This window comes from Bombus bifarius, unplaced genomic scaffold (assembly GCF_011952205.1).
Source record: "Bombus bifarius isolate JDL3187 unplaced genomic scaffold, Bbif_JDL3187 scf7180000008213, whole genome shotgun sequence".
NCBI lineage: Eukaryota > Metazoa > Arthropoda > Insecta > Hymenoptera > Apidae > Bombus > Bombus bifarius.
This window is the reverse complement of record NW_022884516.1, coordinates 1,477,934-1,490,052: the sequence shown is the minus strand read 5'-3', so window position 1 is coordinate 1,490,052 and position 12,119 is coordinate 1,477,934. Positions and strand designations below refer to the sequence as shown.

The 12,119-nt window shown below is 41.4% G+C and overlaps 1 protein-coding gene across 14 annotated transcripts in view; it reads right to left on the bottom strand.

Annotated features, from left to right (window-relative positions):
• Positions 1-12,119, bottom strand: part of LOC117210805 (nesprin-1) — a 112,153-nt gene that overhangs the window by 47,337 nt on the left and 52,697 nt on the right. For 11 of the 14 annotated variants that reach the window (XM_033454162.1, XM_033454153.1, XM_033454158.1 and 8 more), the window contains 4 exons: positions 5,175-5,985; positions 4,339-4,497; positions 3,883-4,245; positions 3,026-3,136 (listed from right to left, as the gene is read on the bottom strand). In XM_033454162.1, the coding sequence (XP_033310053.1) occupies positions 3,026-3,136; positions 3,883-4,245; positions 4,339-4,497; positions 5,175-5,985 (1,444 nt within the window). Of the gene's footprint in view, positions 1-78; positions 701-3,025; positions 3,137-3,882; positions 4,246-4,338; positions 4,498-5,174; positions 5,986-12,119 lie in introns of those variants that run through there. The other 3 variants (XM_033454165.1, XM_033454166.1, XM_033454167.1) reach the window with 1 other exon arrangement.

Here is a 12,119-nt window from a genome sequence, read left to right as displayed (position 1 = left end):
TTTTAGTATTATATGCGTGTATGCTAGATTAACGTTATGATCAGCGGTGGTGTAGCTCGCGAAGAAATACAAGATTGCTTGGCGATAAAGAGGGCTCTTTATTCTCTCTTTTAAAACAGTATACTGGTAATTGGTTTTGTTACTTTTTTTTTTTTCTTTTATATGAACGCAACTCTGCTCTCTATGCCTGAACGAATAACACGTTTTAGGAAAAGTTTGCTCGATATAATGTAATATAGACAATATACGTATACATACATACATTCATATATATAATATAAAGTTCGCTAAAAAAGATCCTGAGGTATTAAAAATCGATCGGTTTCCATTCCGTGGACGAGGACGAACGTCGACGTTTTTACACGATAGATCGAAGACTTCAGGATTCTTTGAAGCTCGAAGAATTCGAATCTCTTCGATTCTGTCGCCAATTTGGTGTCGACGTACCCTTCGCTCCGGATATAGTGCGCGGAATTGAACCGGGTGAGAAAAGAACGCGAGGAACGACACTAATGGCTGTCAAAATCGTGATCACGTAGAATCGCGAGAACGTTGGACGATCTCAATCGACTCTAAACGACCAAACTGGTCATGGATCTAACGGTTCTGGATCGGGCTTGCCACGTTGCACGAGGATCTTCGATCTCTCGGTACGCGCCTGGATTTTGCTCTGCAACGACTTGATCTTCTCCCGACAGATCTATACGAACGAGCAGAGCAAACGAAGAAACAACAACACGCCGAGCGATCGAGCGAGATGGACGATAAATCGTGAACAAAATTTCGATCGAAAGAGAAGAGAGACAGAGATCCGAGAAACCAAAGAAAGGTGAGAACAAAGGAGAGTAATTGAGACGATTAATAATCGTGTAGACGCCGCAGAACCCCAGAAGACGACGATGGCGAAGCAGAAACGATGGTCAGAAACGAAACGAAGAAGGCGGGACGTGGGACGTGAAACGGAGGATGGATTTTTGTATTTTTATAGGAGAGGCGGGAAAAGGTACAGCAAACAAAATGTTCGTAAATCAAATAGCCGATGCGATGGATTAAAGACAAGTTAAACAAGAAAAAAGAGCGAACACAATGTGAAGTTAAATGAAAAAGAACAAGAAAGAGAAATGAAACGAATGAACATAAGAGAAATTATCGAGGTAAGTTCGACTGGTCTTTCGAAGCGTTGACTTGTGTTCGCTATGTTCTCACAAGTCTCGGCGCGCGTTTTGGAGGTCACTTGATTTTCTTGCGTAATACATCTTTTTTTTTTCACGTATAGATCGCGTTCGTTGTCGATGTTCGAGTTTCTCGACACGACAGGACGAACGCTCGCGTTGCGTATACATTCGAATCGTAACGTACAAGTTCAGCTGAGCGCTACTTTCGTGAACGACAGAAACTCGATGGAAAAAGCCTACTGTGAAACGGTGTGTGAAACAGACATTTCTGTGTGTGGTGGACGAAACGTTGCAAGACAATCGTTCGTTTCGTTTTTTTTTTTACACATACTGATGCGACTTTTACATATCTTTGTGCGACTATTACAATTTTTCCTTCATATTCTATTTACTCTATGGATATAAGTATATATATATATATGTAATATATATAGAGTGCGGTGCAATTCGAAAAGATTCAGAATTGCGTTATTCTTGTAACACTCATTGATACATAGATAGTATAGACAAGTGAGAGACGGCGAGAAAAGAAAAGTACAAATAAGATAGAAACACGTGACGTTATACAAAGAAAAGAGAAAACAAGCAAAATCAAGTAAACCCCATCACGAAACAACATATAGGTGTGTCATTAAGAGTATGGTGATGTATACATGGATCATGAGATACGTATAGAAAGTAGAGAAACAGACGAATAAACGCAGAGACGTGCGTGAACAGTGATGTATGACCGATTGATCTCTCAGTTACAAAAAGAACAGGTGAGATAAAACCTTAGTCAAGAGCATGATACCAACCAATACCGCGTAACAGATGTACCACCACGATGATTAAGCATGCGAATACACGAACTCGATATTGATTGTTCAATCGCTATCTTGACGAAAGAACGATCAATATATTTGTATTAAAATTTCAACGAGAGCACGTGAATTATATTTTTCTTTCAATATAAATTCGCAATTTTTGAAATAATGGAATCAGCATGATGTTATTACAGATTAACTTATTTTTTCGAGAGAGATGTGAAGAAGTAGTAAGAAGAGAGAGAGAGAGAGAGAGAGACAGAGAGACAGAGTTAAAGAAAGTGAGAGAAAGATGTGAATAGATGTTTAGCGATTGTTATATATGTTTCATGTTATTAACAGATGTTATATTGTTAAGCATTGGTGAATTGTTTAAGAAAAGCTTTGGAGTGGAAGGAGAAATAATTGTATTGATGCGTATGAAATGAAAATAAGGATATTGGCATGGAGAAATTTAAACGGAAACACCTTGATTGAAATTATAATCAGAAAAAGGTACGTCGACCTCTGTCTCTTCAAAATGGATTATCAAAATGTTTCCAAATTCCGATTGGTATAATTCTGATATGGATGTTACAAATTTATATTGGCCACTTCGCGTTAATCTATTTAACTATATTTTAATAATAGAAATGAAAGTATACGTGGAATTCACAAATATCCGTAGCCAATAAAAATCTTATTTTACCCTGACGCGGTTAAGGAATTAATGTTGGCTCGATCGACGGTTAATTGTTAGTCACTTGAGAAATTAATATTTTGAGAACAGGCATGGTGTCTCGAGAGCAGATGCCAGAGAGAAGTCCGTGATTTACCGATGAAAAACTACCCCCGACCACGAATTTAATACATATACGAATAAAAAAAAAAAGAAAAAAAAAAAGTAAAGAAGAAACAACTCGTTTCAATGGGAGAGATTCGAAAAGTACGCAATTATTATCCTGGTGGTGGTCTTCAGTTGGTATCGAGCAGATGCAAAAAATCAACTTGCTGCTTTAGCGCACTTGTGCAGGTGGTAAAAAGGTGGGATCAAGACAAACCTACCTGTTGCTCCTGTAACGCCTTCTCCTTATCGGCGGACAGATACGTCGGGCTCAGTATTGTCCTTAGTTGCTGCTCCACCTGCATAATCTGTTGCCTCAACTGTTGTATCTCCTAGAACGACAAACGGACGTCAGCCGTATTCTTTTGGGCGTCATTGAAACGATTGCTGATCCCCTTTATTTCTAGAAAACCCGCTACTATGATTCTACGCATACAGGTAATCTTTTTTTTTTATGATTGTAGATAGGGGAATAGTATTGAAGATAGTTCAATGGTATAGCACATGTATTTCTTTGAAGTTTCACCTTTCTGTAGGATAAATCCGAAGGAATTATATGCAATTCTTCATCGGTGTAACAGTGCACTTGTAACATGGGACTGTACAATCCTTTTATACACGTAATTACATTCTTCTTATAGCAATACGCTTGCAGAATGCAATTACATTTTTTTTTTTTTACAAGGACACCGATGCATCTGAATAGAGTGCAATCGAATTTTCCATAGTGCAACAAATGCAACTATGCACCTCGAAGCACCATCCACGTAAGAAGGTAACGCGTCAGAAAAATAAGCTTTGCTATACCCTTTAACCGTTTCACCACCATTATTTCATTTTTTCCATTGATCCTATCTGTTCGACTTACTTCAAACTGTGATAAAACTTCCTATATTCCAATTAAACTTCTCCATTGCCTACGTATAAAGCTAATTTCCCATTCCCTAAATAATAAATAATAAAGCTAATTCCCTAAAATTCTAACCGGATCAGCAATCAAGTTTCAAAAGAATACAGCTCCAGTCTAGAGCAACAAAAAAAAAAAAAAAAGAAAAACAATCCTCTGAGCAATTCTAACCTGTTGGTATTGATCAATCTGAGCTAGACAAGCCTCTAATGCCGTAGTCTGTTCTCTCACATTGGTATTAAGATTGTCTAGCTCGGCCAACAGCTCGTCAACCGTTTCGCCGATTCGACTATCGCCACCAATCCCAGATCGGAAGTGAACCTGAAGTTTCTCCATCGACATACCAATTTTCGTTTTCTGTATCGCGATATCGCTCAGCATTTTTTCCCTTATACTATGTTGATCCCGTAATGGTTTCTTTTTGTTCTGCGGCGACTCGAGACTCTGTTTCGCTTTCTCGATCCACGTTCTCACTTCCTTCATCTTTCGCTCGCACTGCTCCCATTCTTCGCTAGTTTCTTGCAGCAGCGCGTTCTGAAACGAATAGTTTGAAACGATGTTCATCTTACGCACGTTCATTCCGCCCCTAACTAAATAAGATTCGCTGATCGATCGAGAAAAACCAACCCTTTCCAACAGTTGACCCTCTACTTGGACTTTAGCTTCTTCAGCTTCGAGTAGTTTCTCGGGCAAGTCGCCCACGCTGCAAACCTGACCGATACTCTCGAGCTCCTTACCCATATCACTGAGATTCTTGTTGATCTGTTTGCAGCTTTTTACGGCTGTCTGCAAACCCACCCCGAAGATTAATAGAACGAACGGTTGACAGAAAGATAGATACGAATAGCGAACCGTGATTTCCCCTTTCGTGGAACGAAATGCAAAGGAACGTGCGTTTTCGAAGAACTCTAGGTCTGCATAGCGCGTATAGTCTGCATCGCTGTTACAATTGAAGCTTTCCGGTTGTATGTCGCGTCCAATAGGAATTACACTTGGAAGTTATAGTTTTGAAATATTGCTTTTTCAAGAATCGAATATTACAGTAATACAGCGGTAATTGTGGCCATTTGCAACGACTACAAAAAGTATATTTTTCAACGAAGCGTATCTACATTTTATTTCCAGTAATATCAAACCTTTGTAGTCAATACGAAAGTACTACTGAGTAATAAGAAATTTAACATACTTGGACCTAATTAATTAGTATGTAAATATACTAAATGCAATGGTGTATCAACGTTCTTCGTCGCAACACTGGTTAGTGTGCATATTTCAACTGTTCGACGATAGATAGTAGAAAATTTAAGAGATGCTTCTATGCAACAAAGTCGGACGAAGGGATCGAGCAAAGGCCAATCCCAAGAAAAGACCGAAAATAAATTCTAACTTGAGAAACCCACGTTTTCCTGGCTTTCTCCACTAGTCGAAAGGATCACGGTTCGATAGACGTGTTTCGGACGTACCGAATACTCGTGCAGCCTCTGCCTAGCCTGCACAAGGGTGCTGAGCTTCAATGGCTCGACTAGGAACTGTCTCTTTTCCTCGGTCCATGCCTTAACGGCCTCGTACAACGTCAAAAATCTCTGCCAAGCGTCAATGGTATCAGCTACCACTTGCTTCCTCTCGTCCAGCCAGTTCCTAACTTGGTTCAACTGTTCAGTGACATTGTGAACGGTGCTGTCGATCAACTGTTTCTCAGTATCGTCCCTCGTATTCTCCGCAATGGTACGGCCGTTTCTCGTTAATCGTTCGAGCTTGTCGGTGATCGTGCCCAACTCGTCTTGCACCTGTTTCAATTGTTCCTTCAGAGGGGCAGGCTCGATGGATCTGTCTTGCACCTTCAATTCAGCTTGTCTGATCCACGTTTGAACCTCGTCGAGATCGGTTAAGTAATCCGACCTGACGGTTCTAGCCCGTTTCTGTTCCCTCTGTTTCTCCTCCATCGCTTGCGCCGTCGCTTCAGCGCAAAGTTCAAGGGCTGTCAGGTGTTGAGCAAGATCACTAGGGACCAGCTGCTGGCTAGCTTGGTACCGCGCCTTAGTGCTTCCTGAGAACTTTTTCGTGCTGTCGAGGAGCTGCTCGACAGCCCAGCGTAGCTCGTCAAGCTCCTCCTCGGTCGCGTCCTGATCCGGACCGAAGACGTAAAGGTTCGAGGCGCGTTCTCGCGCCTCGTTCAAACGCTTCCTCAGCTGCTCGATCTCACGTTCGGTGCCTTCGAACGCCTCCAAGTCCTCGTCCGCCTTCTTGGATTTCGTCTGCAGGGAGTCGATGAGCCTACAAGGAGCACCGAATTCTTTCATTCTCCGATGATATTCCTCGCGTAAGAATATTTGTATGCAACGATGTTTTAAACGCAATGCGAGGCTTTATCGTTTTTCTCGATGTTCCTTCGAGGTCGAGATTTGAACCGCGATGATCCCATTCCATGACAGGTTCATCACGAAAAGACAATAAAATTCGTCCGAACGGACAGATACAGAAAAAAATGATTTGAAATGGAATTCGAAGCGAAGAAATCCGCAATGAAACGATTCGATGAAAATACTCGGAACGGAAAGTGAGCGTTACAAAAGAAAAATCGGAATGCAGCGGCGCAGAAACCAAGAGACGCAGACGTAAACCGTGAAATATCCTGGCGCCAAAGTAGCTCCGAACGTAAATGGCACTTCTTCGAAGGTCAAAGCTCGAGCTTTCACAAGTTTGGTGGCATCCGTCACTGCTTACGAAACGAAGAGACAGAAATGTAAATTACGAAATAGCCTGGCGCCAAAGGAGTTTCTAGCGATAGTAGCGTGTCCTCTAGGATTAAAATTCGAAACTTCGCAGCTTCGATAGCTCCTAATATCGTGTTGCACGAAGCGAAACGAAGTTGTGTGGAACCAAAAGAAGAAGTAACAGTAAGAAAGTTTGAAATAACCTGCCGTCAAACAAGCTTCGAACAGCAACAACTTACGCGTGTTCTCCGCAAGATACCGAGCAACATACACGTTCACGAATACGCGTGTATTTTGTACACGAACCAGTTGGAAGTTAGAAGTGTTTACAGAGCCAAGGGAATACCAACGTGACCGTCGGCGAGCCTGTGGTCGCTACCTTACTAACGGAAAACGATTTGCCCCTTAGCAGCGTGCTTGTACACGGAGGCCAGGCGTAAAAATAGATTTTAGCATATTTCTCGTGGCCTACGAGTCTCCAATAATGCGTGCCAATGCGCGATCATCGCGCTCCTGTCCAGCCTACTCGTAGGCTACAGGTCGACGAAGGAGTCACGAGACGAAGAAGAAAAGAAGGCGGAGGATACGCCGGATCGATCGGTCAGAAGGAATTGTCCGAGGCAGAGGTGCGACGAAATTAGAATCGGAAATGCGTGTCGCTGGTTCAACTATGGTTGGCTTCGTTCCAGCCAGAGCGGAGGACGCTTTGGCTAAAAGTAGACGAACGATCCGTGTGTGGTTGTGCGAGGAGTCTGTTGGTTACATGTCGGAACCGGAATTATTCTTTTATTGGAATTTCACACTTCGTTTTAGAATTGCTCTGTCGTTAGTCGTGATTTGGGTATGCTTATATTTGAATTTATATCGAATTCCTAGAAGTATAATTTCTTAACTTCTTATAGAATTATACACGAGTTCGTTATAAAGTAACAGAATCAAAGTATCTTCGAGTTGCACGTTTCTACGTAAAGTTACGCTGCACTCCACTGAAAAGAATTAGGAACAAGATTTATATAATTTCCATCAAACGACGAACAAACGAGATCGAAATCTTATTACAAATCCTGTTCCTTAATTCCAATTGGTCGATTCGAAGATTTGATTTTGTTATTTTCTAACAATCCGTGTATATATAAGGATTCAATTAGCTACTTGTCTTTTTCATTTTATGGAATGTTTTATTTAATTTAGAAATTATTCTATAGTTACTGATAATTCAAATGCACGATATAGTATTTAAAACATTTTGTGAACCGAGAAATGTTGACAGAGAAACGCCGATACAACAAAGTAGAATAGAGCAATTTATAGAAGAGCAGATTGTTTTATTGGATCACGGTACGAATTGCTTGAATTTGCTTCATTGTAGCTAAGAAGATCAAAGAATGTTTTGATAGAGAGCGGTGCCAAGAGTTTTCATAAAAGATGACGACATCACCATAGGTGTATCGTGCTACGAGAAACGTCGAAATCAGTCATCGTCTCGTTTGGATTCGCCTCATGTCCGATTACGAACCGGTGCATCGTGTTTTCGTGATGTTTCACGTTGATCAACAATGACATCAGCGTTAAGGATGCAATTTTGATTAGTCATTCAGGTTACTGTAATTGCAAGATGAAGTCTAATAAGAAATAAAATATGACGTAGAAGCCTCTAGAAATCAGACAAATTCATCTCGACAATTTGAATCGAAGCCACGATTTAGTAAGATATTTTCTAAAAAAGAAGAGGAAGAACTGTCGGTGCCATTGTATAAGTTGTTGCCAAATTGTTCTTCACTTGTCTTATTAATGTGACAATTGTTCGAGAAAGCCCTAACGTCTGCAAGTATCAGCCCGGAAGCGGAATTTCAGAATACGCGGAGGGCTCGCGATGTCAATGTCAAGTTTCGTACGCGCAACGCGTTTCTTTTCCCACGATGACATCATCGTAGCTAATAATGAACGGCGTTTAACACAAGGTGCAATCACCAGCCGGCGGTCGTGGTATTTTCAAGACGGAACAGAAATTTACGAAACACGTTGCGCTCTGTATCGTCGCTGACTAATACGAGATTAAATAAGAAAAGAAGAACAGCTTAATTAATCGCGTTCGTTCGATCTTTTTCACTTTCAATATCCTCGAAATAGACAATATGTTTTTAAACGTGCGCTACATAAATTAATACGATACGATATTTCGAATAATCGAGACTTCTCTATGAACGAGAGAAAAATTGCAATTTATGTAAATCCGGTGATTTGAATTTTCCGAATTTGCGCGGCGCAGCGTTACATAGAAACTGCACTTTGAAATATTTGCAAGACGATCGTTATTGCTCTTGAAACATCGCGGCCGGCAGCAAGTTCCGGAAGTATCTCGTGCACGTGATGCAATCCTTATGCGGGCATGCGACTCGATCCAACGTGCTCCAGCACAGAGATATTTCCGTAACACCGATCAAATGATCCACTCTTTGCAGGATCTATCCACCATATTCCAACGAAGCACTATCCTCTTGAAATATTCTAACACCAAAGGACACTTGGACGAATCGAATAAAAATCCCTATCTAAACTATCTGACTTTCTTATAACGAAAAAAAGGGAAGAAAAAGATTAAGGAAAATAGCCATCCCTGAAGAAACACGCGAACGAATATCTATCGGCGGTGAGATTCAACAGCAAAAAGGTGGTACGTGTATACCAATTTCAGTAACAGTGGTGGATCCTCGTGATCGAATCGATAAATTTGTCAATCTCTCGACAAATCTCGTTCTTCGGTTTATCCCTGCCTGGCACGACGATCAGTCGTTCCTCTTTAAAACCGACTTCTTTAAGACGACGTTCGAATCGCGTGAGATATTTGAAAATCCGCCGTGAAATTATATTCGGACAACAGTATGGCGCGGCACGATCAAGCTAAACAGCAGCGTTCGCGGTTCGAAACGTTATTAGAAGGGCGTAATAGCGTTAGCTTTGAATTTTCCTTTTGGCGAGGCGCCGCGACGCATGCGGCTTACGTCTAAACGCTCGCCAGGCCGGACAGGAACGAAAATCGACGACAGCCGAAAAGCGGCGCACGCCGCGCTGTTCCTAAGAATAATATAGCTCTCTCTGACTTTTTCTTCTTCTCGTCTTCGTCTGTTTCCTTTTCCTACGGCTTATCCATCGTGTTGCAGAGCAAAGACGCCTCGGGAGCAAGGCGAGTTCATTGGCTCGAAGATCTTTGCCATCGCGCTTCTTTCCTACTCTTTTTGGCACGTTCAACGAACGTTGTATGATTACAATGTAAATCGAAAGGTTGCATCGGATGTTGCAACACGCGAAGGAACAAAGATCTCTATCCGAATTCGCGTATTTAGTCTTTGGATAGAATTTTTATCGGTAGACCGTGTGGATCTTCTTACGTACATGTAGAATAGGGAACATTAAGAACGTAGAAACGTACAGAAAATGCAGAACAAAACGCTCGTATTTAGAAGAAAAATATTCAAAAAGATTAGTAGCGATAGGAATTTCTATTTGGATTCAATCTCCGTGGTTCTATTCGTAAAAATATGAATCTGTGTAAGTAAATGTGGAGAGTCTACTTATAACTATTGAATTTGAACTATTGATTTAAGTAAATGAAAATCGGACGACATAGCGTGCTTTGTCTACCACCGCAGTTTGAATGTATTGCTGACATTCGCTTCATTTGGGTCATACCAATGTTAAGTTTCACGACACAGTTAAGTAATTCTTCGGAATTATAAGGACTTGATCACGTCGATTCTGTATATGATACATATATACTGGAATCTGGTATATTTTCATTCGTAAGCACAGCTTCGTTGATGACGCGAAGCAAACGACTGAATAAAATATCATAAAACTGGCAAAAAAACGACGATGGAACTTGCGAACCCTATTATTATCGACCCTAGAAGCCACGATACGAATCTACGATAAAAATAGTACTGCCAGCATCTAAAAATCGATCTGAAGCGATCTTGGAATATCTACGTGAGTCTATCGAAGAAGCTTTATCTCTAGCAACAAAAGGTTAAATAAACCAAGGAAGATAATCAAACTGGGTATCAGTCACCTCTACGTTCATGGTAGAAGCTTTACTTCTATTTTAAAAGTTGTCACGTAGAATCCAGCACGCTCCATCGGTATCATCGTTCAGAAACGAAGAAACGAAAAGAGCAGAGTAAACAATCACTGCTACACAATTTTCTGTAACACGACCGGCACTCGCTTCAGGAATATTTCTTTGTTACATTGCAGCGACGGCAACGCCGAACAGACACGTGCTGCACCGAAACACGTTTCGTCGTTCCGCTTCGGTATCGATTGCTGATAGAGAGGCTACGAGGGCTAACGGTCATAATATTTAAGCCAATAACCGCGTACGATCCGATTATCCCGATAGACGACCGTAAAAATTTCATTGTTACGTACTGTCAATCGACATGCCGTGCTCGTTCACCATCAACGTGCGTCTACGCACTTGCCGGTCTGTTCGGCTCTTGCACAACTTGACAGCGATACTCGTCAGACACTCTTATATATCGTTTGATTCACTATACAATAAACTTTGAATAAAATCCTCGACAAATACAATTCGAATAGAACACAACAAATTCACGTGTAATCACTTTTTCAAATGAAATCCACGATCCGATTCTAGACACCAAAGTTACTGATTCAATCTTGCGCAAAATTTTGCAATTCGATTTATAGACTTTATCATAATCGTTGCTATCGCAGGAAAAATCGCTGGAATCACAATCGATTTATACACTTTACTGTATCCTTTATTATCGCACGGATAATCCTTGAAATCACGAGATTCTTCGACACGGTCGTATAACCACGGAACGTCAGGTTCGCGTAAACGACTCGGTATAATTGAGACTATCTGAGACGATAATTTAATAAACGGCTGGTTGAAAGGACACGCGGACCAACCTCGACTACTTAACAACCACAAACTCTCTCGTCATGCTTTATTTCCAGTGTGCGGCGCCGCGTGCGAATGGTAACTGACGTGTGCAAACCGTGCCGCGGATATTACGCCATGAAATTCAGAAACGGGCCAACGTGCCGCCAAGGCGGTCGCTTCACTTTTCCTCGTCAAATCTATATTTAGTGCAAATTCGATCGACAACCAAGCAGTCTGAGGGAGCGAGGGCCACGATTCGGTGCGGGGTTGGCGAATGCAACCCCTTTTCGAAACGAGAACATACCGCGGTGGCGTGCAAGGTCTTCCCAGCCGTCTCTCTCCCCCTCTCTCTCTCTCTCTCTCTTTATTTCTTTCTCTTTCTCTCGTTTGTTCTCCTCACGTGCGATTCTCGAATCGATGGGAATGCAGAGAGTCACGGATTACCTAATATCACTCGATTAATGACCCGACGACGACGTCGTGCGAATTACTCGGGAAACGCGTTGCGCAATCTATTGAAACATGTTTACAAACAGCATCAGTGGAAATAGAACTGTCGTAGGCGTGATGAATCGTGGGCGTTTGTGCATTTATGGGTAATTTGAACGTGTCGAGATTTGCCATTTATGTATTTTTATATATTTCGATCTATTTCTTGTATACTATTGGATTGTACAGTGAGATTGGAGAAAATAATCCGCTTTCGTGTTTGTATCTTAATCGGTTCTATTCGTTCGTGGAAGGAATTATTGATCGAATTAGTTAATATTCAGGGGATGAAA